At 48.9% G+C, this 26,865-nt stretch overlaps 1 protein-coding gene across 1 annotated transcript; it reads right to left on the reverse strand.

Moving 5' to 3' along the window:
• Window positions 1–26,572, reverse strand: LOC118785833 (neurabin-1-like). Its single transcript, XM_036540774.1, has 20 exons — window positions 26,319–26,572; window positions 23,808–25,643; window positions 13,893–14,025; window positions 13,683–13,803; window positions 13,095–13,199; window positions 12,163–12,298; window positions 10,882–11,034; window positions 10,254–10,307; window positions 9,814–10,043; window positions 9,412–9,508; window positions 8,770–8,896; window positions 8,221–8,372; window positions 7,523–7,847; window positions 7,008–7,065; window positions 6,850–6,921; window positions 6,491–6,698; window positions 5,233–5,277; window positions 3,418–3,534; window positions 879–1,067; window positions 1–669 (listed from the first exon to the last, which is right to left on the reverse strand). Exons 2-20 carry the CDS (start codon window positions 25,536–25,538, stop codon window positions 520–522), a joined length of 4,203 nt encoding a protein of 1,400 aa, XP_036396667.1. The 5' UTR covers window positions 25,539–25,643; window positions 26,319–26,572; the 3' UTR covers window positions 1–519.
• Window positions 26,573–26,865: the final 293 nt, after the last annotated feature.

The following is a 26,865-nucleotide window of genomic DNA, read 5'->3' on the forward strand; positions in this document are numbered from 1 at the left end:
ATCTCAGCTCAAACTCGCATTATAAAACAACACTATGTCCTTGAGACTCATGGGTAATGTAGTTCATGATGTATGAGGTGTCACAGGCTACACTATGTCCTGCTACATTGGTTGTGTGTGTGTGAATCTGAAATAAAATCTGAAATCAAGTGCCTAATACGCTGTGACTACCCTGAAGTGCAACCTGGCAGTGACATCACTAACTACACAAATGGAGCGTACGTTTGTAGCAAGAAACTGATTCATGTAAAACATATCAAGCAGAGACTGTTTCAAGATTTACAGTTTTCAACTACGCATGAACACTACTGTGCAATGACAAAAGCGAGCCGTCACGTTATGGATTCTGTAACTGTTCTAGTTCCAGCTGGTGACACGCGGCATGTTTTTACACCAGGAACAGCCAAGCGGCCTAAAGTCACACTGTCTGATGATAGGCCTGCTTGCCTCCAATGGGAGAATGGCATGGGAGGGGGACAGGTGGACAGAGGCTGATCTGGAGTCAGTTGAAGGGGAAGCTCAGCAGGTGGAGTCTGTGCTGAGGGCCCGCTTCCCGCTGCGCCTGGCCTCCTTCTCCCTCTTCCTCTCCACCTTCTCCTGCGCCTTCCTCATGTCCTTTACCTTCTTCTTTATGGTGGCGCGGTCGCTCTGGCTCGAAACGCCCAGCGCCTGAGTGGATGACAGTTTTGCTGGTGAGGAGCAGGGTTGCTGGTTCAATTCCCAGGAGGGCCACTGCTGTTGTACCCTTGGGTAAAGTATCTACTTCAGTAGAGATCCAACTGCATAAATGGGGCTACAGTGTACTGCACACCTGTGTACTGGCAAATGAATCCTTACAACCAAAAATCCCAGCACAGACCCAAGGAGCACTCTCTTACCTTAAGCCTGTCGCTGTCCAGGTGCATGAGCTGCTGTCCGTCCACACACCTGGCGGTGAACTCGGGTGTGTACTGGTCCATGTTCATACCCATCAGCCAGTGGCACACCTGCTGGGGGGTCCACTCCAGCACGGGCCGGTTCTGCCACTGATACTCCTTCCCCACGGGCACCTGGTCCTCATCCAGAGTCTGCCAGACATCACAGACCCACACAGAGACACACACACACACACACAGTGCTGTTACATTACATAATGCAATGTAATGTTGCATACATGTAATGCAATGTAATGTTGCCCAAGCCCTGCCTGCTGACTTCACTTTAAATATACAAGCAGAACACCAAATATTCTACATGCCTCATAGCTAAAATTTCATATTCAACTACCCTACAAATTTCATATTCAACAATGAGAAGCCCGGCAGCGCAAAAGAATAATAAAATCCTATACTAGGAAAGATATATATGATTAGAAAGTAAGAGTACATACCACTTGACGTTTAATATTACCTCAACACATACAAAACCTAATGAATTTCAAATATAATAATTATGTGCATGGAAAACACAGCTATATTTGAGATGATATGTAACATGATAGACATTAGAAACCAAACATAAATCCTCAAGTACTAACCTTTTCATAATTACAAGCTAAATGCAAACAAGTCACCTGGTATAAGACTACAGCTATATGATTTTAGGCTTCATGGCCTCTTAACCTGCTAACTGAACATTCATCAGTACATACTTAGCAAAGCTACAGCATATTAGCTGAAAGAACAGAAATGAAATGAAAAATGATAAATATTATTAAGTGACGGTGCATCATATGCAAAAGACAGGCTGCTCACGCTGCAGCAGGAGCAGCAGCAGGCCTGTGGAAGGAGGCACCAGGTCAGCGGCACTGAAGACGCTTTTAACAGCTCTTCTTTTTCTCACCCTCACACCCTGCCTCCACACCTTTCTGAGGTGTGAGTACGCTTCCACGGAAACACGCTGTGGTACCACGACAGCCGTGGCCCCTCACACCCTCCCTCCACACCTTCCTGAGGTGTGAGTGCGCTTCCACGGAAACGCGCTGCGGTACCACTACAGCCGTGGCCCAATCCGAGAGAGCAAGCCTGTATACGACATTACTACATACTGGCCCGTGGAGGGGAGAGTGCGCCGGCAGTGTAGCTTAGTGGTTAAGGAGCTGGACTCGCAACCAAAAGGTTGCTGGTTCGATTCCCCACTAGGATAAGGTACTTAACCCACAATTGCCTCAGTAAATATCCAGTTGTACAAATGGATAACATTGTAAAAACACTGTAACCAATTTAAGTCGCTCTGCATAAGAGTGTCTGCTAAATGCCAATAATGTAATGATGTAATAATGGGAGAGGGTGCTATCTGGGAGCTGATCTGGGATAAGCTCTGATGTCACCATTCAGATACAATCGATTTGCCCTCTGTCATACCATATCCACACAGTTAAAATGTCTGAAGAAAATATGCATAGATAAAATGAAATTATGAAGTTAAACACATAGTGATGTTTATAGATGTTCTTAGCTTCATGATTCTGATATGATTTCCAGATGCTGCTGCATCTGCCGTTTCCATGGTTTTCAGCAGTTGCGCATTTTTTTTGTCACCCTTGTTCCGTCACAAGCCAAAGTGCTGGAACAATGATGGTGGAGTGTCCCCCAAATAACACCCTTCTCCTCTGTCCTCAAATATGCACTTAGTTGACAAAATCTGAAGTACAGACTCACATTTCCCTCCCACACTGTGACACGGTCACGGCCCATAAATATCAGAAAGAGAACATTCCCCGTCGTGGCCACTAGGGGCGCACAATAACAAGCAGAGATCACAGCCAGGGATGCAGTACAGTGCATATGCTTGTCATACTGAACACATGAAAAATAATGAAGCAGGACAGAAACTAATGTCAGCAAAGTGTGTTTTTATCGAGCTGAATATGGCTCTGTGTGTATACAGCAGGGAACACTGCCAGAGGTCAAAGGTTGAAGTGTGTTTCTCTGAGCTGGTTTTTTCAAAGCCACTTCTGCTCTGACCTGTTTTCTTTGTGCTGTCCGAGAGGTTCGCTGTCGGGTCCACACAGAGCCAAATTCAGCTCACTACACAACACACTTAGCAATCAGCAGCTGCTGCCACATTTATTTTTATTTTAAAAGCAAGGTTCCTTACCAGAGCAGAACCAATTACAGACATAAACATACACTGCTCTACAATCTGTGTGAAGCAAGCGCTCTGCAGAGAATATGTATGTGAATAGCAAGTGGGCCACCAGTAGGGAATCCACCTGTGATCAAACTGAAGAACGTTCACTAGCAGTGCACCAAAGTTGCAAGAGGACACCTGGTTTCCTGCCAATGCAAGCCTTTCATTTCCATGCAAGCTGCCCTCTACATGCATCCTGTAACTCGCAGAGCATGCCCAGCGTGGTGTCTCTGCGAAGATACAGCCGAGCAACTCGGGAGCGCTCCCGGGCCAAAGACAGAGACGTGCAGGGCTGCCACCACTCACCTCGGTAGAAGAGAAGGTTACAGTGTGCGAACGCCCAGACAGATTGGGCTCGGCTACTAGCCCTGTCAAGTCCAAACTGGGACTTCCAGGCTTTGAATCATCTATGACCGACAAACTCTGGAACAAGCGGAAACAAGGAACACATTAACTGGACAGAGACACTTGATATATGCCATGTCTATTCACTATGTGGCTCTAGGGTCTATTGGGTGGTATCTGGGGTGAAAATCTAGAGTAAAGAACATGAAAATGGGAGACATGCTAAATGATTGATGGTTTCACACATAAAACTGACATCTTGACATGACATGACACCATAAATGTGTCACTTCAAGTGAGTAAAACTTTGTGAAATTACGCACTAATAATGATCCAGAAATAACAATCAGAACATACACCCTTACATGCAGATAGCTTTTTCAAAAGGTTTTCAAATTAGGTTTTCAAAAGGTAAAGCTAAAGAAAACTCATGAGGTCATTCCATATATAATGAAACATACAGCCAACAAATCTTCCCTCTTAGTTTTAGAGCCATTTCCAAACATGTCCATTTCCAAAAAGGGAGAAATCTTCTGCTCAAGTGCTTAAGAGAGAGAAGAACCTGTGGCTACGAGTCCACTGTGCCGGGCACAGGTGCTCAGACCTGACCCTTGTGAGACCCTCAGGACTGGAACGCCTTTATTCCGGACTGGAGCAGAAAGCTGCACTTTGCTACGCTTGGAGGACGATACACAGGTCTGTCAGGCCTGGCTTTAGTTACTTCAGAAGTACTGAGAATTTGAAAATGTGTTTTTTTATCTTTTATTTTCTCAATATTTTTCCGTATATATGAAATAACAAATAGTACCCCATTTTTCACATTAGCTGAAGTCATTTCATACAAAACATGGGCAAAAGCCAAAAGGCTTGAGGTCAAAATGGCCCTTTTTGGACTGATTCCAGACAGAGTGACCCTACTGAAAGCGGATTGGCTAGCCATATGCCCAAGCTAACAGGCCGGAGAGGTGCTGATAGCCTCTTGTTAGTGAGACACAGAGTGTGACTACACTGAGGACAGTGTGAGGTAAACTCACACACACACAGAGCTCGCTGGAGGCTGTGGGCCTCCGCTGCCACCACATTCTGTGACTGTTCTCCCGAGTATCACAAACTACAGCCTTCTACAGAGAGCACCGCTACTGAGACATTTTTGACAACTACTGCTGCTACAGCTAGAGTTAGAACTGTAATACAACACACTGCCCTGTATGAATGGTACTGCGCCATCCACAGTGTGGTTATGGATCATGTATAAAGTCTTTTTTCCATACCAATGTTTCTTTCCTTTTGGTTTTTGTTCAGCTATAGCAGCCTCAGATATGAAATAACCACTATCAGCATGATCTGATCCTTATCTATTTACCGGCTTTGCATGATGCAAATGCTGTGCTGTGTACAGGGGGCTGCTGTGTTCGTCATAAAGTTTTACATGTATGATAATTAAAATAAAAGGATGGGAATACATTCAGGTAAAATTTTAGTGATCCAAAAAATCCATTACTGGATGGTTAGGGTGAGTTTCCATTAGAAAAAAACATAAGCTTGATTGTGCAACAAAAGTAAAAAAAAAACAAAAAAAAAAACACTAAATTCAATTCAACTCTTAGTTTAATAAAACTAGAAGTGCTAAAGCTGTGGTTTTATTTTCAACAATCAAGCTTATGCCTCTTCCTTATTTGTGTTAGTAGTTATGAAACTTAATTGCTAATCTACTGTGTTTAGCTACATAACTAGCATCCGCACACAGCATTCAGTGAAAAAAGGTTTATACTGTACCAAATCTAACGAGCGACTGAATAAGGAAGACCAGGACAGGTTTGTCTGTTTGGAAGAAGCAGAGTTAGCTCCAGCAAATCCCTGAGATTTGCACATATTTATGATTGACAAGCACTGTATGAATGCAAAACACACTGAAAGAAATTAAGGTCTCCTTTCAAAGGTAGAGACAGCATTATCTGGCCCAATAGCAGCATCTGCAGTCTGCATGTGGGCTGAGGTACTAAGGAGCATTTGCACCATCTTAAGTCTAAGTCTTATATAAGTCTTACATCTGAACCATTATACTACAGTAAGGTGTACAGTAAGAAATGGAACCTTTAACTTCTCTTTCTCTTTCGTGGCATGCTCTCTGTGATTTCACAGACGATGCCAGTGTGACTGTAGACATTAGACAGTCTGGGATACTCAAGAATTATGCTAATGTTAAAAATTCTAAAACTGGTCTGTTATAGATCTTGTTCTAATTATGAAATTTCTCAAAGTGAAACACAAATCACTTTATCTGTGACTGATTACTGATTGATTTGTGGTTGGAAGACACAAAAATGGCTGAAACATGCCAATTCACTAGCGTGGACACACAAACTCTGTACAATAAATCACTATATTCCTCAAACATCCAGTGCTATCAATGATTTCAGAATGAGAGTGATCCTCTCCAATACTGAAAAATTATTATAAAAATATAACTCATCTGCAATATAAAACACAAGATAATATATGGTGTGTGCTGAGCTGGCTTACTGCATGGTCACTGAACTGTCGTTAATGCCCTGCCATTAAAAAAAAATATATGACTTCTTATTGTCAAAGCCTGCTCTACTCTTCCATAGGTGAATCTGCAGTGTAATATATCCATGACAGAAATCACAGAGGCACTTCTCAGCTCCTTTACTGAATGAACCTGACTGTCCCTCCCTTGTTATCAAAGCTCATTATGGTAACCTGATAGCTGCCCAGCAGTCAGAGGGAAAAAGGAGTCCACCAGAACATTTTGTTCATTTTGCTCGTTAGCTCACACACACAGACAGGCCTCTGGCATCGTTTCGGGAGTGAGACACTATTTTCTGCCCCTAAGAGTGTGCCAGTTTGCCTTGTTCATCGCCTTCTAAAAAACGTATTCCTTAGTATGAATAATACATTTGAGAGTAAAAAAGGCCATTCTGATTGGCTGGAACGGGCTCGGTGTTAAAGCTGCGGTCCCACCTGAGGATGCAGTGATGGAGTGGAGAGACACGCCCCCGGTCCTGCTCACCTTGGGCCTCCGGTCCTGGCTCAGGTCACTGCTGCTCTCGGTGGTGGTGTAGGGCAGGCTCCCGCTGGAGGACGAGGCTGCCTGCTCCCTGTCCCGGTCTCTGTCTCTGTCCCCGAACCACGAGAAGGGCATGCAGGAGGGGACGGAGGTCACCGACTGCGACGGGGACACGTTCCCCCCGGACTCATCCAGCAGGTCCCTGGACCCCCTGGCAAAAAACACGACCACAAACCGCACCTGTGGATTAATGCCTGTAACTTTAGCGCAGAGGATCTCAGGGATCTGAGGATCAGCTTCCTGACAAATCAGCAGAGAGAATGTTATTATGACATCACAACAGCAGAGACATGTGACCTCACCGGCTGTCTATGGATGTCCTCAGGGCCTCCTTGTCCTGCTTCTTCCCTTTGCCGCCAGACTTGCGAAGGCCGCTGTTGGCATTGAAAGAGCTTAGCATTACGCAGGGGGGTCAAACGGGTACCTGGACAGCACACTCTCACAGTCGGTAATGGCCTACCCAAAGTCAGGGAACCTCCTTTTGGATTTCACTGTGGATGAGCTGTCACCGGCCTCATCTGTAAAGGGGAGCACTTCTGTGAGCAGCAGAATCCCAGCACAGTGCAACGAGAGATTAACACAGTGACAACAGCTCATTGGGACATGAAGCATTACATTTTTTGTTTTTCTTTCATCAACAGACACAAGAGGTGCAAGCTCACACTTTCTGCACCCTACTTTTCCCAAAATTGAAGAGAAAATTGCAATCCACTCAGGTTTTTCAAGGGGCCCACCATTGCCTCTATGAAATCTCTCAAGGTTTTTCAGTGGATCCACAACTGCCTCAACGAGATCTCCCAAGGAAAGGCCTTTTCTCTGTATAGACACAGTTTCCCTGCCACATCAAACGTAGCCAACAGAACTGCAGCAGACAGGCTTTGGTTAAAAGCACTCAGACTGCCTGGGCTCTCCCTCAGCCGGCTCCGGGCTCCGGGCTCCAGGCTCCGGGCTCCGGGCTCCGGATCAGGGCCTCACCTCTGGCCTCCTTGCTCTTGGACTCCCTCTTCTTCACGCTGCGCAGGAAGCCGGTGGGGGAGCGCGGGGTGGACGAGTCTTTGGGGGGCGGCAGGCCGGGGCTCGCCCCGCTGCCCGCGCTGGCTCTCTTGTGGCTGACCCCCGCGGGGAGGGAGGGGGTGCTGGCCAGCTCCGCTTTGCTCTGGCCATTTCCCACACTCTCAGGGCTCTCACCCTTCTGTCTGTTCCCAGGGTGGAGGACTGGCACGGGCAGCGATAAGCTCTCCCTCACGGAGCGCCCGGTCCTGAGAGACTCCCCATCCTCAGCCACATCCTCCCCGTTCTCCTGCAAAGACACCACGATCACCGCACCGAGCCGTTACAGTGGGACAAAGGCATCACCAATCGCTCTGCAATCGCGCAGGCACAATCACACGCTCGCATTCCAGGGGAAGGACAGATAATCGAGCCCAGAGACCAACTGAGGAGTGATGTGGGGGCAGACAGCAGAATGGCACAGCACTGAGTCATAACTGCTGGAACAAAGGCATCACCAATCGCTCTGTGATCACGCAGGCACAATCACACGTTCGCATTCCAAGGCAAGGAGAGATAATCGAGCCCAGAGACCAACTGAGGAGTGATGTGGAGACAGACAGCAGAATAGAGTTTTTTTCAGCTGAGGGCTGTGCAGATGATAGGGAATGTTCCAGACTGACCGGTGCTTGGCAGACGGAGGCCCCCAGGGTCTCTCTCAGCTTGCTGCGGGATGGGGGCTGGCGCTTGGCCTTCTGGGCGAGCTGGCCCTTGGCGCGGTGAGCGCTGGTGTCCAGACGCTCCGTCTCAGGCACCGCCTCGGGCCAGTCCGCATCTGCGCGGGAGACAGAGCGCGTTTCACTGCTGCGACATGCAGTACGCACACTTCCTCCTACAGAAACAGGCTGTCTCCAAACTCTGTACGCAAAGACCCCTGCCTAACGTGAGGCTGACAGCAAGCACAGGGCAATACAACCACAAAACGCTCGTGTCAGGCTCCAAAAGGTGACTGCTTGCTGGCAAAAGATGAGTAGGATGAAGAAACTGCCAATCCCCAGCGCACATATTGTTTGAAGCCATCTGGGTTACAGACACAGAGCCCACCGAACACAGGCCAGCAGCCAAATGCTGCCTAAATGCTGGAACTCACAAAGGCGTGTGCTGATCGCACTCAAGCAACATCACACTCTCCACTGAAGCTAAACCGCTAGCAGAAACGGAGCAGTCCTTACCCGACAGCATGGCGCTCACAGACTGGGCTTTTGTGATCAGCCCCGTCTCCTGGCTGCCCCACCTCCTCTCCGCAGACAGGACAGCTGCATGCTGACCCAAAGCGGATCCAGCCTCCAGCACCACAATCTGGAGCAATGAGGAAACGCTGTGAGCCACCTTCACCATGCTTTATCCGCTATTTGACTGTGACTCTTCCTGCTTTACCCACCTATGTAACTGTGACTCCCCCTGCTTAATCCACTGTTGCACTGTGACTCCCCATCCTTTAATTACTCTTGCTGACTCCTCATACCTTACCCACTCTGACTGTGACTGCTGTACCCACTGCATCATCAAGACTCCTGCTTCACCAAGTCTGACTCACCGTGACTCCTGCTTTACCCACTCCGACTCACCGTGACTCCTGCTTTATTCACTGTCTCACTGTGACTCCTACTATGACTATGACTCCCCTTCTCTCTCACTGTGACTCCTGCATTACCCCCTCTGCCTCTCTGTGACTCCTGTATTACCCCTCTATCTCTGTGACTCCTGTATTACCCCCTCTGCCTCTCTGTGACTCCTGTAGTACCCCCTCTGTCTCTCTGGGACTCCTGCATTACCCCCTCTGCGTCGCTATGACTACCCTCCCCTGGTCTTACCCTCTTCTGCAGACTCTCCAGCATTTCCCTGTGCTGCCTCTGCTTCTCTCCCAGAGCTCTCTTCAGCTCCTCTTCCCTCTTCACGAAGTCAATCTCTCTGGGAACGGGGCGAAAAACCCATCAGGCATTGCTGGAACCCGGCGCGCTCCAATCAGACCATGATTATGTAAAACCTAACGGACACGTCACCCTGGGCTCTGACAGAGACAGTGGCAACTGTTGTCTTTGGTCTGAAACAGTCAGGAGAGCTCAGGTCAACCGGAAAGCGCAGCACAAACAAAGCGCCTAGCCGCCAAGGTTTTTAAATAATGAATGTGGCGAGGAGGAAGTGCCCGGGGTGGGGGGGGGGGCGGTTTCACCCTCTCTCCCCGGCAACAGGTCCGCGCTCGGACGGGAACTCACTTCTGCTGGTACTCCTTCAGCAGCTTCTTGGCCTTGTTGTACTTCTTCTCCAGGGCCTCGTACTGGCTCTGCGTTTCCGCCAGGTGCTGGTTGGCGGTTGTGCAGAGGGCCTGCGCCTCCCGCCAGGACGCCTCCAGCCTGTGGATCCTCTCGTTACTCTCCTGCAGACCGTGCTCCAGCTCCGCCTGCCTGGACCTCCAGGCGGCTCTGTCCCCCTCTAATGAGCTCAGCTGGAAAACCACCAGGAGGGGCGTTTTTTTTCGCAATTACACAGAGAATAGCCGTTACATAAGCGCTGCCGCACTTCATACGCTGTAACGCCGAAAATGAGGCCTCTTTCTTCGGGATTTACGATCGTTAAAAAGTGCATTAGCCATATCAAAGGAAACTGTCTGCCTCAAAAGGTGACAGATTTCAAAGACTCTTGTGGCTTGACCTACCTTCTCTTTCATTTGGCTGAGCTCAGCTGTGGTGATACTGTGCTTTAGCAGGAGCTATAGAGACAGAGCAGGAGACAATGCAGAATCAAAGTCCAAAGCAAGCGAATGAATCTTCCACCTCACAGAAATCATCTAACGCATGTAATTCTGCAACCTCCCTGCCAATTCGGGACATTTTGCTCAGCTGAATACTGAAACTGGTGTGAGTATGGAGCATTAGCTCCATTTGACAGATAACCTGCATACCATCCAATCAATAAGATCAGCCCAGAAGCTTCCCGAAAACTAATAACTGATGACCAAAAGCAACAATATTTATTATCATGTTCTGAGGACTGCTCACGAATTTACAGTGAATCAAAGTGACAGTCTTCAATATTACACTACATTATCAGCAACTATCAGACACGATTATCCAGAGTGACTTACATAGGTTACAATTTTTATATGTTATCCATGTATACAGCTGGATATTTACTGATGCAATTCTGGGTTAAGTACCTTGCCCAAGGGAACAGCAGCAGTGCCCCAGCAGGGAATCAAACCAGCAACCTGTTGGTTACAAGCCCTGGTCCTTACCACTATGCTACACTGCGGCCCTTCGGGGAAAATGGTGTAATCGATATACCTCTTTGAACCTGTAGGTCAGCTGTGTGGAGTCCATGCTGGAGGGAAGGAACATCTCCTCACTCTCAGGAAGCTCCAGCACCTCAGACGGCCTCCCCGTGAAGCTGGAACCCAGGAGCTCCTCCTCACCGTCCTCTCCGTCGTAACGCTCCTCCTGAAGCGGTACACACGCGCACACACGGACACGCACACACACATGCACGCACACGGATACACGCACACGGACACACGCACATGGACACGCACGCACGCACGCACGCACGCACGCACACACACACACACACACACACACACACACGCCCCGGTTCAGGACACGCCCACCGACACCTCCAGGAAACAACGCCGCGGCACTGGAAAAAACCCTCATCACCATTTCCATGGTAGCCAAATTTTACTGGGCGAGTGTGCCTTCAGACAGAGCCTCTGCACTGAATGGAAACTACAGGCTTATCAGTGCACTGCAGGCCATGAACAGACACCCTGTTCAGGTAGAACAAGCAGCGTCACACAACCCCAGATTCCTCCTATGCTGTTTTGCATACCAGAATACAGCAAAGGTCAAATATCCGCGTGCGTTTTATCTCCCGAAATGACACGCTTCAGCTGCTGACACATGCTGCTTTAAACACAGATAAAACAATGGAAGATTCAAATGGTCATTCTGAACTTCATGAGATTCAAAGGAGGGTCCCCAAAGCTAAGATTTACAGACTGGTTTTCTTCATGGAATCCTGCCTTTTGTACCCAGTTCTGTTTTCAGTAAAGGTTTATGGTTTTGAATACTATCGTAAAGGAGTCTTTGCAGTACTGCGTCAGATGGCATCATTTTGACAAGTCACTTCTCCAGCACAGTACTCACCATGTAAATGCAAGTATAATCACCTCTTTCTTAAGATCTGTTTAGTGTTATTACTTTAGGTTGAAGCTGACCTCACTATGTCCACTCTGCAGTGTAACATTCACTCTGACCCAAAGTGGTCTTGCTGTTTGATGTATAAGGCCTGCTAAGATACAGACTGGCCCTGGGGCTGAATAAAACTCACTTTAACTCAGAACTGTGTAAACCTACTCTAACCCAGAGCTGTATAAACTCTCTCTAACCCAGAGCTGTGTAAACTCTCTCTAACCCAGAGCTGTGTAAACCCTACTCTAACCCAGACCTGTGTAAAACCCACTCTAACCCAGAGCTGTGTCAACCCACTCTAACCCAGAGCTGTGTAAACCCTACTCTAACCCGTAAGCGTGTAAAACCCACTCTGCCCCCCGTGGCGGGGTGACTCACCTCCTCTGTGGACTGCTCATACGAGTCCTCCAGCTGCTGCTGCTTCTGCTGCTGGCTCCTCTCCTGCTCCAGGGTCTCGCTAATGAGCCGTGCCACCTCACTCTCCGTGCCCGGCTTCTCCCGGCCAATCAGGAAGCTGCGTGCAGAGGGAGGCGGGGCATCAGCAGTGACAGCTTCCCTGGTAAAATGGTGCTTCCTTCTGTCCCCTCCCTGCACACTGCACTGGGGTTCACTCAATCCCTCTGACAGCCAGTAATTTACATATCTTGTAGGAAGTGACACTGAGACAGCAAACAGCGTTTCTGTGCTCTCATTGGCTCATTGGTGTAGGCCTCTGTGTGTTTGCGTGGAGTTGATTTGCCTGCGGTAAACCATTAACATATCTACCACTGCTCTGTGAGTGCTGGTCCCTATCACAGCCAAACAAAAACACACACTGAGTGAAAGGCAAGATGAAGGCCAGAAGACCCAGCTTTGATTACTTTGCTCCTGACACCTCTGGCCAAATCTAATCACAGGAGGAAGGTCTGCCTTATCTGACACAGCAACAGGAAAGTCTTCCAGAGACACAGAGTGTGAGGAGAAAGGCCAAGTGAAATGTTCAACAGGCTTTCAACAGGCTCTTAGAAAAAAGCTCTTTTGATGCTAATTTTATGTGTAGTATTATGATATATTATAATTTGTGTTCTAGGGACTATTGTAACGTAGTATACCTGGCTTTTGTCAGAGTGCACTCGTTAACTTGTGGTAGGGCTTGAATAGTGTTATGCTCACGCTCACTGGTCTGGGAGTGTTGTTAGCCTGGTCTGACACCGTTGCTTGTTTAAAATGAATACTTTCACTTATGTTCCAGTGTGATGGAAGTGGCTCTGAATAAGAGCATCCGCTGAATGCATGTAATGTAATGTGATGTAGAAAACATCTGATCTCACCTGACAATGCCTCTAGTGTTCTTCAGGACTGTAGCAGCGAAATGTTGCGTGACCCCAACCAGTCTGGTGCCGTCAACCTCCACAATCTGGTCGTTAACCTGGATCCTGCCGTTCAGAGCAGAGAGAAACCAGAGCGTTAGCGCACGCCTGTCACCGCTCACTGCGTTTGGACAGCTCTGACTGGTAAAGCAGCACAGTTGTGTGTTCTTTTTTTAAACGCTTCAGTTAGCGTGAGTTATCGCCCGCTGACAGGGGGTGGGGCGGGGAGCTGGCAGCCTCACAGAGAGCCGGCAGCCTCACAGAGAGCCGAGCTCCCTGGGAAACTGCTGAAGATGTTTTCTTTCGCTCCTGCTAAGGGTTATGGCTACAGCCGGTTGTTTAGAAATGTCATCCGGAGACGCCAGAGGATGAAGCACCAACGGCCTCTGACAGGGCGCGAGATCCGGGACCACAAAGACGGGAGAGGATCGGGGACAGCACCTCCTCACTGACAGCTTCCTCAGGGCATGGAACGGTTCACTAGCTCGGAGGAAAGGAAAAGACCCGCTCATCCCGTAGAGAGATCCCCCCACCCCACCCCCCGCTCACCGGCCGTCTCTTTCCGCGGCTCCACCCTCCGCTATGGTCTTCACGAATATCCCCAGCTTCTCCAGGCCCTGGTCCGCCCCCACGCCCATGCCGATGATGCTGATCCCGAGGCCGCTGTTCCCTGCGTGAGCCAATCAGAGGAGGGGGTGTCAGCGTGGTTGGGCGGAGCTGAGTTTGAGCTGCATTTCTATGGGGAGGGGGCACACCCACCCTTTTGGATCTCCACAGGGAACACGTCCATCTTCTCCACCCTCTTCTCCAGCTCGTACTCGGCCGACGCCGCCACGGGGTCCACCTCGTCATTTCGGCGGTCGTACTCGTCGTTGGAGTAGGTGCTGAACACCTGCGGCAGAGGCGGGGCAGGGCTGGGTGAGTCATTAACGCAAAGGCCAGGACAAGCCTCAGAGCAACCGCTGCTGACGCGATCCAGCGGTGTGCGTGCGGGAGCAGCACTGTAACAGGACGACGCAACTCTCACTGACATCAGCATCGCTCACACTTCACCACCAGCAGGGGGCACTGCTGGGTTTACTTTCATTAATGCGTTTTTACACAATAAATGGAAATACACGTGATAGTATCTGTATCTGTATTTCAATTAGTATAGGCATCATGGAGCCCTTGCTAAGGCCTGAATAGTGCCTGAATAATAACTCTGAATGAAGCACTGCAAGAGCATCACACAAATTCTGCCGCACAGCTGCTAAAAAGAGGAGTGTTATGCCTTCAGAGGAATCTGAACCCTAACCACTAAAGAGGAAACACTCCCATGCCTGGTGTTGAGTTACAGAACATGACGTAACGAGGTTCATATCAAGTTCATACTTTTCAGAACATATTTTCATCTAAGGAAAATGATGCATTTCTCTTTACTGTGAAGTCAGAGGCCCGCTCAACAATGCCCCCCAAATTTCACAATGAATCCCTTTCTCAGCCCTGTGGACTTCCATCTGCAATCACTGAATTTTAAAGTGCACCTTCTTATGTGGAAAACATACATGTATAGACAGTTAAATGGATTACTGGGAATACAGACTCATTTGTTTTGCTAAAGATAACAGGACCAGAAACAGACGAACATCAAATCCAAGAATACAGTTCACATTCCGCAGACCATCTATCCATGCACATCTGAAAAGAGGTCAAGTGACCAAGTATGAAAAATACAGACAAAAAAACACTTCTCTTCCCTCCGTGGTGACAGATGTGACCTCGTGGACCTGTCCTTTCAGGTCAGCCAAACTAGGGAATGGATTCAATGTTAAAGACCCCATTCAGATGACACAAACCAGGGACTCGCCGGGTTCATGAAACATTCCATGGAACTTACTGCACAGAGGGGGAATCCCTAGTATCTGAGAGGAATAGTTTTGGTCATCTTGTGTCAGTATCACAGAGTAACTCCCTCCCTCCCCACCTTGGCCAACAGCTGGTGAGTTTTCACCAGGGGAGTCATACATCTCCCAGCTGGTGCTATGAAGTGCTGGTGGTAGAGATTAGTAACCCCCTTCATTCGAATGCACATTGGGATTCACAAAATGGTGTGATAAAAATACACTCTGTTATTGCTGTTGTACTAATAACAAAGTACCAATAAAAAAGTACCAATAACATATATGTTAAATTGTTATGAAATAGCGATCACAATTTTGTTATCACCAACACCACCAACAGCAATAACAATAAACTAGTGTTATAGCAACACATAATAAAACATTTGTCAGCGTTATCAAAGATGAGAATGTCACGGAGTCAGCACAAATAGCACGGCTCTCTCCCACACGCGCAGTGATTCACAGCAGGCCTGTCTGCGCAGCAGGGATTCTCCACTGCCTTAATCAGCCGGAGCGTCTGTGCTGTCAGGACTCCCCTGAAACAGACAGCCAGCACAGCAGTGCCAGCCCCGCACTGACGCATCTGCAACACTAGGGGGCGCATTTAGTGTGCAGCTACACCTGGTGGAGATTCAGACAGGGCTGCTCAGTGATACACCAGCACATTACATTACACTGCTTTATTATATTATTGTCATTTAGCAGACACTCTAATCCAAAGCAATTTTATCCATTTATACAGTTCCATATTTACTTTGGCTATTGTGGGTTAGGCACCTTGCCCAAGGGTACAGCAGCAGTGTCCCAGCTGGGAATCGAACCAGCAACCAAAAAGTTCGTAACCAAAAGGTTATGAACCCTGCTCCTTACCACTACACCACACTGCTGCACCACATCCAACTGTCCTGAACTGATTTTCATGTTAAAAACTGCAGTTTATATCTGTATTTTCTGCGAGTCCCTTCAGACTTGCCTGCATCTCCAGCAGAAACGTCCCGAGTGTCACCAATTAAATATCAAAATGACATGAAATAGTAAAATTACACCAAACTGAACTGACGCACCATGTCAGACAGGAGAGGCCCGAGTTTGGTTACAAAGGCCTTTAAAAAGCATTCCATCCCTCCTCGGTCAGCTCCGCCATGGAGCAGCGGCCTCCCTTGGCCTCCCTCCTCACGCTCCGTGTCTCTGGAAGACTATCCTGTTGCCATGGTACAGTCCAGCAGTTCGGAACAATGTCCTTTTCTTTGCTGAATCGCGGCAGCCCGGCTCTCTCTCTCTCACACAGGAACCAGTCTCAGAAAGCAACCCCTTCATTATCAGCACAGGAGAAACCGCATGTCCTTCCTATCGCCATCTCTGCTTACAACAGCTCACCTCACCTTGTTCAGGTAGATAACGTCAGTATTACAGTTCCAAGGGTGGAACTTTCACAGGGAAATCTTTTCATCGGTAAAGCCTAACGAACCTGTCTTGCAGTTTCACAACTGACAGGAGTCATGTTCACAGAGGTGATAACGGCTAAAATGTCTGTGTGGTTAATCGTGCGCAGTGGCTGAGTAAATGAGTCATGCTTTATGTTTCTGTGCTGCTCGCAGAAATGCCCGGGATGACTCCACATGAATCTGACCTCCTGTGCTCAACCACAAACAGAGCCCTATTCCACAGACCACACCTCGTATCCTCTTGCCCTTCTCCCTTCTCCCCTCCCCCCTTGTCCCCCTCTCCGCTCTCTCTCTCCTCACTCTCCTCTCTCTCCCTCACTCTCCTCTCCCCCCCTCTCTCCTCCCTCTTTCCTCTCCCCTCTAGCCTTTCCTCCCTCTCCCCCTCTCCATTCTCTCTCCTCTCCTCTCTTCTCTCCTCTCCCAGTGTGGGGGATCAGCAGGCAGCAGAGAGTCACCCTGGGATGAGGAGAGGGCAGAAATCTGGATGGAGGGGCCTGTAATTTCAGCACATCTCCACACACAGATGGAATCATGCAGTGGGCGCAGGCCTGAGATGCAGGCCGGGTCACACACTGCAATTAGGAAAGAGCTCCTCCTGCCAAAGAGCTCCGGACTGCGGAAGCAACACAGAGAATCAGACGCTTCCCGCGAGTGTCGCTGCACCAGGGGCAGAGATACAGGAGAACCGCACCCTCAGTGCACCGAACACTGAAGCCGTTAAAACTCAGCACTGCTTCCAAGGTGGTCCTGCCCTGCAAACCAAAGGCAGCGTAGCTCCGTCCAAAAACACAGCGCTTCTCCCTCTCCGTCCCCCAAAAAGGTTTGCTAGCCTGACTCTAGGGACTCGAGTTACAGGAAACAGAACAAAGGGAAATTTGAATGACTGTAATTTAATGCAATTACACCTCCAAAATGCAGACGGCAACACAAAGTAACAATAACTTCAAGACAGATGCAAAAAATAACAATAATTAACACTGTAGATGAGAAAATTCTTGCTCAACACAAAGTTTTAGCGGCCAAAAAGTCAAACACATGCATTCTACACACCCATTGGGATGTTCTCAGTTGGGGAGGGCGATCGCTAATATTACAGAGGGATATTGTTAAATAAAACTAGTCTGCACATCCATTCAATCAGCACCTTCTCTCTTAACTCGATACTAAGCAAAGCACCCTCCCCTGAGAGGCCAGGTACAGAGCCCACAGAGGAGGGTACATCTTAACATAGTTCCTGCAAATTTAACACTTCAACATTTTCCCATCTGACACTGCCAGGAAACAGCACAATGACATAAAGGGAGCTTTTAAAATGACACATTCACTGAAAATGGAGTTTCAACCTACTGTACAACATCCTGCTACTGTCCAGGCTGATATTAACCCAAGAGAATCTTCGGTTAATCTTCTTCCATCTAGTGGTTATTGTCTGTGGTTTTGCAGAAATTCATTCGGCAATAATCAATATTGTCAACCACCCCAGTACCATATGATTGCAATCATCACTTCTGTGCTTCCCAAACCGATGTGAAGGGTTTTGCAGCCAAATCAGCTTTTGTTCAGTTAAAATCCACGGATTATTTAGAGAAAAAAACACATGGGAAACCAAAGTGTCAACAGAAAGCACAAGGGTTTCCTTCTCTTCAGTGCGGCTGTACACCGAGGGCTGACTGAAGCAGGTGTCCTGCTACAGCTCTGGTAAGGACTTCTTAGTGAATGATAAAGGCAGTCAATCTCAGATGGAACAGTTAGTAACTTTGCATATGCATCTTAAATTACACTGCATAGTTCCTATGGAAAAAAAAAAAACACTCCTTGAAATATTCCCACCCCCTCTGCAGTGCCTTCTCATTATGACCAATCATGATTACAATACGAGGCCATTACTTTCACTCAATGTGAGCGGCGAAAACAATATTACAGACCAATTAGGCAGCTGCATCCTTCAGCACGCCCTGAAGCTGAAGCTGCCGGGTTATTGGGGGATCTGACCCATTCTGCTACACACCGCAAGAGCAGAGATAGGAAGGGGGAAGCAGTCACTCCTCACAACAGCCAATCAGGACGCAGAGTCTCAGAGCCAGCTCATGCAGCCCTATGACATCACTATCACCCCCACAGTCAGCAGGACGGCAGCCTCAGAGATCACTAACACAGAAGGAAAAGGAGCAAAATTTTTTTGCAAACTTTTAACTGCAGTGGCTGAGTGAGAGGCCGTGAGAAAGTCAGATGAGAGATGTTCAAATAGATCAAACAAAGAACAATGCCTGGTACTGCTAACACACACACACACACGCACGCGCACACATACATGCAGACTCGCGCGCGCGCACACACACACACACACACTCGCGCACACACACACACGCACGCGCACACATACATGCAGACTCGCGGGCGCACGCGCGCGCACACACACACACACTCGCGCACACACACAAACACACACACACACGCGCGCGCACACACTCGCGCACACACTCGCGCACACAAACACACACGCACACACACACACACGCGCGCGCGCGCACACACTCGCGCACACACTCGCGCACACAAACACACACGCACACACACACACACACACACGTGCGCGCGCGCACACACTCGCGCACACACACACACACACACGCGCACACACTCGCGCACACACACACACACACACACACACACACACTCGCGCACACACTCGCGCACACACTCGCGCACACACTCGCGCACACACTCGCGCACACACTCGCGCACACACTCGCGCACACTGCACAAGGATTGTTATCCTGTTCGCTGCAGTTTTACCCATGAAAACGCGTCTCTTCAGCCGACTCTGAGCTCAGGAACACTCAGTGCCTCTCTGCACGTTCGAGCTGAAGAGCAGACCCTGTGGCCTGCAGCCTGTACATACTTCACCAGCCGCAAACTGCTCTTCGGAGACATGATTTACTTAAGATTAAGACACACCAAGACAAACAGTAAAATCATTCCCAGAGAATGGGATTTAACCCTTTTTCTTCTCTAGCCTACATAACCGGCAACCTGTGTGAAATCTCCTGCAAAATGGCTGCGTTTTCACTCAGTGCATTTGAGAATGGCTCCATTGTGCGCTGGCCTGAGCGGCGAGCTGGACCTGAATGCCTAACTATTCAGGAACACTGAGCGCAGGGTGAGGGCTCCTCTGCCCAAGACTGCTACAAAAGATATTTATTTCCTATTAATCTTTTATTTTCAGAAATTTGATTGAAAGTTGATTGAGGCTCGCCTGAGACCGACTGAGATTGAATGAAGCTTGGTCCTGCAGCACTTCTAACACTGTGACTCCGTGTGTGGCTTTCGCTTGTGTTGTACTCTGCCTCACGGGTATGTCACTTTGGGTAAAAGCGTCTGCTAGATGAATAAACGCAAATGTAAATGTAGGAAATAAAAGGAAAAAAAACTGAAAGACGCAGAACTGCACTCAAAAAGATTCTAGAAGAAATAAAAGCTGCGTGCTAACAACTGAAGGAAAAAAAAATGTTTTATTGTTTCATCCATACCAGCGCTGTAACGCACCTCATGCAGGAACTGCGGGAGTCTGCACTGAAGCCTCTGCTGTGCGATGCGAACAGCACTGACTCACGCAGACCAGGAACACCCAAGCGTGAACGTCCGGAGAGAACAGAGTCTGTGTCACGAATCACACCATTACTGAACTGTCCATTTTTCAACGGAAAAGCCCCATTTCTTCGCTTTAAACGATACATAAATCATAACCTCTATTCCAGTGAGGGATTAATCTGACAATGACAAGTACTGATTAGTATGTCAGTGTCTAAAAGGGTCAACTCTGACCTCCTCCCGAGGGGATAATCATTCACTATAACTACGCACCAGTGAAAATGTGTGTATTTTTTTTTTAGCTGTTGTTCAGATAAAACACCAATTTCAGGAAGGACTCAGCAGGTAAGCTGGAGAGCAGACTGCTGCTGATGTCACACCAGCTAACCTGCAGCAGCCACTAAAAGATGCCAGTGCAAGGCCTGTTAACACATACATACATTATTACATTTACATTTTACAGTATTGGCATTTAGCAGATGCTCTTATCCTGAGTGACTTACACCAATTACAGGTTTTTACAATGTTATCCATTTATACAGCTAGATATTTATGTGGGCAGTTGTGGGTTGAATGCCTTGCCCAAGGGTACAGCAGCAGTGCCCCCGTGAGGAATCGAACCGGCAACCTTTTGGTTACGAGTCCTGCTCCTTAACCACTATGCTACCCTGCCACCACTCTGCATACAGTAGCTGTGTTGGGGAATCTGATGCACAGGATAAGCTGAACACAGAGCCCAGCATTAAGGGCTTCACAGCAGCATGCTGAGGGAGACACGTCCACACACACACGTTCATATCTTATCACAGACATGATGCAAATATCAATCCTTACTAAAAAGCACCTTAGTAAAAGGCTGTGGTCTTCAGCTTTCAATGAGATCGCAGTTCAACTCAGCCTTCAGTCACTCAAATCGGATCTTCTCTGGAGAAGTTGTGAATGCAGTAAGCCATGGTCAAACAGTGTCTCATCTCTAGGTAGAGGGAGCAAACTGGCCCAGGCTGAGAGCACATTAGCAAACCCCAGGCACTGACCAGTCAAATAACTACAAGAGAAAGGTTTTGAAAGGCTGTGTAAACTACCACAGCCAGGGTAAGTCCACGATAAGTTAATCAGTTTATATCGAAAGGCGCACATGTGTAGTTAATAAAATGTCTGTTCCAGCTGCTGCCCATACCTCAGAGAGAGTATGATAAGACTTTGTGCTCATGAGTGGCTCAGAGACTCCTGGGGCTGGGGAGGTTCCTGCTGGGTAGGTTCCTGCTGGGGAGGTCTGCAGCAGGAACCGCAGTGGCTGGGTGGAGGAGGATGGTCTGTTTACAGCCGCTGGCCTTTGTTATGGTTGAGAGAGACAGACTACTGTCTACTGTGTGTCTATTGTTTGCAGGAGCCCAAAGCAGGCCACACCAGAGATGAGGCGTATTCAGACGAGAGGACCGGCAACGCACGCACAGCTCACAGCAAGCCCTGTGGCTTCCACACAATGTCATTCCATTACAATGTCTTTTAGCAGATGCTCTTATCCAGAGCAACTTACACAGGTTACAATTTTTACATGTTATCCATTCCCAGCAGGGAATCTAACCAGCAACCTTTCCGTTACAAACTCTACTCCTTACCACTATGCTACACTGCTACCCTTTGACACCATGTAACCATTCACCTCGGTAAAAGTGGCAGAAGACATATTCTCTCCCACTCTCAGCTACACAGGGCAGAAGCTGCCAAGTAAACTAAAAATAAAGATAAGCAAATCAAAGACCGTGAAATAAAGCACACACCAGGGCAGAACTGACATGTTTACAGGGATCCAAACCAAGAACTGCACCACGCTGCCCCTCACACTGCTGCAGCTTCAGCTGTTTCTGGAAACTTCCAGACTGTGACAGTAAGCGAGAGGATCTGACACACGGCCTAGTTACAGCAGTAAGCACACCTCACCTCTGAGCTGTCATTAATAAGAGGGAGATATAACCACACCCGCCCGGGGGCCCCACACCTACGGGACAGCTATCGAAATCCTCTCCCACAATCCCCTGCCTGGCTCCTCTGAACCGGGGTCCTGTGTGCCGACAGGTTCTCAATGCAGGCCACGGGGCCCCCAACACCCCTCCCAGATACCCCCCCCCCCACCACCCGCGACACTGAGGCGGAGGAATCCTCACAGGTGATTCGCTCTTTCCTGCAATCCCCAGCTGTTTACTGGAGGTAATGACACATAATAACACCCCACCGCGAACAACGAGCTGAGCGGTCACAGTAACGGCAGCAGCACACAGACGCGGCACAGCGGAAACCAGCCGCCGGCTTCCCCCACTGCAGGGTGGGACAGCAGTCACTCAAGGCCTTCGCCAGCCGAGAGCACGGACTCGCAACACGGAAGAAAAACAATGGAAAGTTACTAAAAATGACCTGTTTTTACCAATGGCTTTGATATGGAAATCCAGAGGCCCTGATAACAGCCAGGGGACTCGGTCCTTCTGTAACGACACAGTCATGCAAATACATGCTTGCTCCTGAACCTCTGAAGGGAGACCTTACACTTTGAAAGGCAACAGAACAGGTCCACATTACATGATTTAGCAGATACCCTTATCCAGAGCAACTTACACAGGTTTACGATTTTTACATGTTATCCATTAAAACAGCTGGATATTTACTGAGGCAATTCTGAGTTAAGTACCTTGCCCAAAGTACAGCAGCAGTGCCACCCGCGGGGAATCGAACCAGCAACCTTTTGGTGTCAAGCCTTGCTCATTCCCACTACACTACACCACCCCCTCTGTTGCTACAGAAACAAAGTCCATCAGTAAATCACAAACTCAAGGTGGGCTCTCTCTTACCCCCCCTTGAGCAAGGCGCCCCCTGCTGGCCATTTCACATGCAGGGCTAAACATCCAGCTTCAGGGGAGTCCGGTCCCTCATCACTGACCCCCTCAGCTGCCACACACAGAGCCCATACACAATGTCAACAATACTTACAAAAATACTGCAGTCCCTCCACTGAACATTCCTGAGTAATACCCATAATCCCCTGTTGGCCACCCATTCCTCTCCACAGTAACCATGATGAAGCCATGGACCTCTGAATTTCACAGCATGAAAAACTGACTGAATGGTCTAGGCGGCGCTAAATGCTAGAGGTTCTGCTTCCTTGATCACAGGCCAGTATCCTCGTAATGTGAGAGTCAGTAATCAATACGACGTACAGTGTGGACAGCCATGGCGATTACTCAATGGGACACTTAACCACAGAGAAAGCGAGTCCTTTTCCTACTTTATGCCAGAGAAAAATTAACTTAGTCAGTCTGACTGCAGGAAAAATACTATGCTGGGTCGCCCTGACAAAACTTTCCCAACATACTTGTCTGACCCATTTTAAAGAAATTAGCCAGACTGGGTGCTCAATATCAATACAGCCCATGATCCTGCTATTCGTCTGTGAAAGGGTTTAGCAGACTGCACATAGGATAATGTTGATGATCTCCCGTCTCAGTTATGTTGCTTGTGTTGTTGTATTGGAGTAAAATATATTCAAAATGTGTAAATAATTACACTTTCACCCTCCCTTTCTGCAAGCTCTGACAGGTTGTAAAATACTTTTGTTGTCATCTTGATTTGTTTTTGTGATCATGCTGGGATTTGATCATATTCATGTCATGACCTTAACCTTTGACAGTGTGAGGTGAGAGATGTGACCGGCATTCTCACTGTGGTTTCTTGGACGTGCACAGCTGCTAAACTGAAATGCTTACCTGGATCTGTGCTGTGGAGAATCGGACCTTCCTCCGCGGGCCCACGTCCTCCTCGTCTGACAGGCCGGGCACCTCCTCGAACTCCTCAGTGGGCGGGGCCTCCTCTTGGGGCTCCTGCTCGGGGTCCCTGTCGTCCACAAAGGCGGCGTTCTCAATGCCGCAGACAGCAGGAGAGGCTTCTTCCCCGCTGTCCCCCTCCGGCCGCTCCTCCTGCTCGCTCTCGTCCTCTTCCACCTCCTCTTCATCCTCCTCCTCCTCTCCGCTCTCCACCTTCAGGCTCTTCGGCCCTGCACTCTCCTCCCTCCATCCTGACTCCTGTCCACCACTTCCTGTTTCCTTCTCTTTGACCACCAGCCTGACCTTTGACCGCTCATCCACCTCCTGCTCGACATGGTTCTCAGGGGGTTTGTCAGGACCCGGTTCCACTCTCAGCTCCTCTGAGGGGTCGCCTTTCGGCTCCTCTGCACCATCCTCTTTACGGATCTCATCTTCGTTCTCCTCGCTCTCAGACGACTCGTTCTGGACCACCACCAGCTCTGCCCGGACCACTCCCACCGGCAGTGGAACCACAGTATGGGATGGTCCAGAAGGTTTCCCTGCAGTGGGGCTCTGCACCACTTTCCCCTCACTCCTGTGTGTATCAGGGGCGCTGGCACCGTTTGGGCTATAGCAGCTACCGGCAAATAACTGAGGCTTGTCATCGCTTAGGGGTGAGTGAGGGGGCTTGTTAGCAAAGGCGCTAACAGGTGGTTTCCATGATCCACCACCCTCTGGGGAGGCTGGTTTATAAAAACAGCCGCCTGCTGGGAATGTAGGTTTAGATGAGCTGCCTGCAGCTGGGGTGGCTGGTTTATAGAAACAATCCCCAGCTGGGGAAAAGGGCCTGGATGAGCTGTCTACAGCTGCTTTCGCAGGCACTGAGCAGGCAGTAGTGTCGTGTTTATGCTGGCTCTCCATTCCTCTGTGCACCGCTCTGTTTCTGTCACCATTCTCACTCTCCATCATGAAGTCCTCCAGCCTCCTGGAAAGAGGCCCTGCGTTTAGGGGAGGCCGGGAGGCTGGCTTGGTTTCCTCCCCGACGCCCCTCTCCACCGGCTGGCTTTTGGAAGGGGAGGTAGGGCTCTGATCGGCCCTGACGCCGTGGACAGCGCCCTCCGAGGACCCTGGCAACCCCCTGGCACCTTGCGCCTCGTCGGGAACGCCGATCGGAGAGCCCAGCCCGACCGCTTTGCCAGGGGAGAGCTTCTCGGCTGAGGGCTGGCCCTTGACGCCGCTCTCAAACAGCTTCCTGGTCACCGAGAACTTCTCGGCCAGCGCCGCCTTGTCTATCTCTGCGTCATCGCCCTTGCCAGTTTTGTCTGAACTCTGAGCTTCCGGACAGGTGGCGTCGGCCAAAGTGGTTTTATGTGAGCAGGTGGCAGGTGGCAGCTTTGGCAGTGGAACCTGGGACACATCACCCTTTAAACCCGCTTTAGCCTCCGGGCTGTCCTGCTGCTGCTGCCCGTCCATCTGCAGGAAGATGTTCTTTATCTTGCTCACCCGGTTTCCAAACGGCCTCCCCCTCCCGTCCTCTCGAGTCTCGCCGGATCCATTTGCGTACGACTTAGGAGCGCCGTCGGATCTAGCGCCGTCGAAAGAGCATTTAATTGCGTGGAAGTCGGATTTGTAGGCATTTCTGTGGGGAGACGCGCTCCGCAGGTTCCTTTCGCCTTTATTCTCGGTCCTGATCATTTTAACAGGTTTAATGCTTGACTCCCAGCTCCGTCGCCGCTTCCTACTCGCACCATGCCAGGAGTCCCGCTGCGCTCCTCCCGGCGCCCGTCCTCAGATCAGAGACTGCGCTCATGGGAAATACGGAAAAACGAATCGTGACACATTGAAATGATCGTGACAGTCAGATTGCTAATTTAGAAATTGTTTTACAGTCGGAGTGTGACCACTTTACACAATAAGACGTGAAGTCAAGTTTCTAATTAAAAAAAACTTTCTTATTAGCAAGTGGCTGGTTAGGTAATCTAGCTCGTGTTACTAGGGTTGGCACCAGCTCAGGCAACGTGAGAATTTAATTTAAAAAAAAAAAAAAAAACTTTTCGTATTTGAATGTTTTATGTTTTACAAACATACCGTAGCTAGCAAACTAGTACTGTTGTCTCAAACGCACGTTTGCTGGAGAAAGCTTTACTAGAAACCCACAAGTTTAGGTAGCTCGCTTGCTCATTGGAGTACTCCACATAACTTGACTAGCAAGCTAGCTGGCGATCTTTTGTCCGTACATACTTTGAAAAGTTCACAAAAGAAATAGCACACATTTAAACATAAACCTGCACCGATTCCAGATTTAGCGTTAGGTTTATATAAAGCTGGCATCAGCTTGTGAAACACATTTTGTCAGAGAGCCAACTGCAAAGGATGATCACTTCTCTGCAGCTGAGGAACGTTAAGTTCGCTAAATAACATCGCTAGAGAAACACTGGTAACAGCTCTTCTCCAAACATTTAACAGCTACTGTACCTCTGCTCTCTGCGTTTTAGGAGTCTTCGAGTACCGGCCGAGTGCTGCAGTTAACACTTTCAAACTTGTCACTCCTGCACCGCCATCATATTCCCCTTTCCAATGCTGCCTTCTCCCTTGTTCTCCAAATACTCCGACCTGTCCCTCCGCCGCGCGTACCCGCGGCTATCCGGCGCGCCGCGCACTCTGCAGACGGAGTCGGGGACGCGCGTGCGAAAACATACACTCTGTCCGTTTCCCCGTCTCTACTAGGCTCCTGCAGGGCTGCGCAGGCACGCAAGAATGCATGGGAATAGCGTGGGAAAGAGATACTCCCCCCCCCCCCCCTACTGCACTGCAGTGATGGAAGGTCTGAGCTGTAAAAAAACGGGATGAGGGTACATGGTGCGCGGTCAAGACAGAAAATCTCTCCCACTGTTCCCTGGGGATAAAATGTGTTACACATCAAGCTAAGGCTGGACAATAACAACAACTAGGCCATGTGCACAAATAATGAATGGCCATGCAAAATCTTTTCGGTCTGTGTGTCATGACACAATTTTCACAG

The sequence above is a fragment of the Megalops cyprinoides genome, chromosome 11, assembly GCF_013368585.1.
Source record: "Megalops cyprinoides isolate fMegCyp1 chromosome 11, fMegCyp1.pri, whole genome shotgun sequence".
Classification (NCBI taxonomy): domain Eukaryota; kingdom Metazoa; phylum Chordata; class Actinopteri; order Elopiformes; family Megalopidae; genus Megalops; species Megalops cyprinoides.

Coding starts and splice junctions, on each gene's coding strand:
- LOC118785833 (XM_036540774.1), bottom strand. CDS start 25,538: ATGATCAGGACCGAGAATAAAGGCGAAAGGAACCTGCGGAGCGCGTCT. Junction 7,848..8,220: donor CCTCCGTCTGCCAAGCACCG/GTCAGTCTGGAA, acceptor GTGTCTTTGCAG/GAGAACGGGGAGGATGTGGC. Junction 6,699..6,849: donor AGGACATCCATAGACAGCCG/GTGAGGTCACAT, acceptor GTTTTTTGCCAG/GGGGTCCAGGGACCTGCTGG.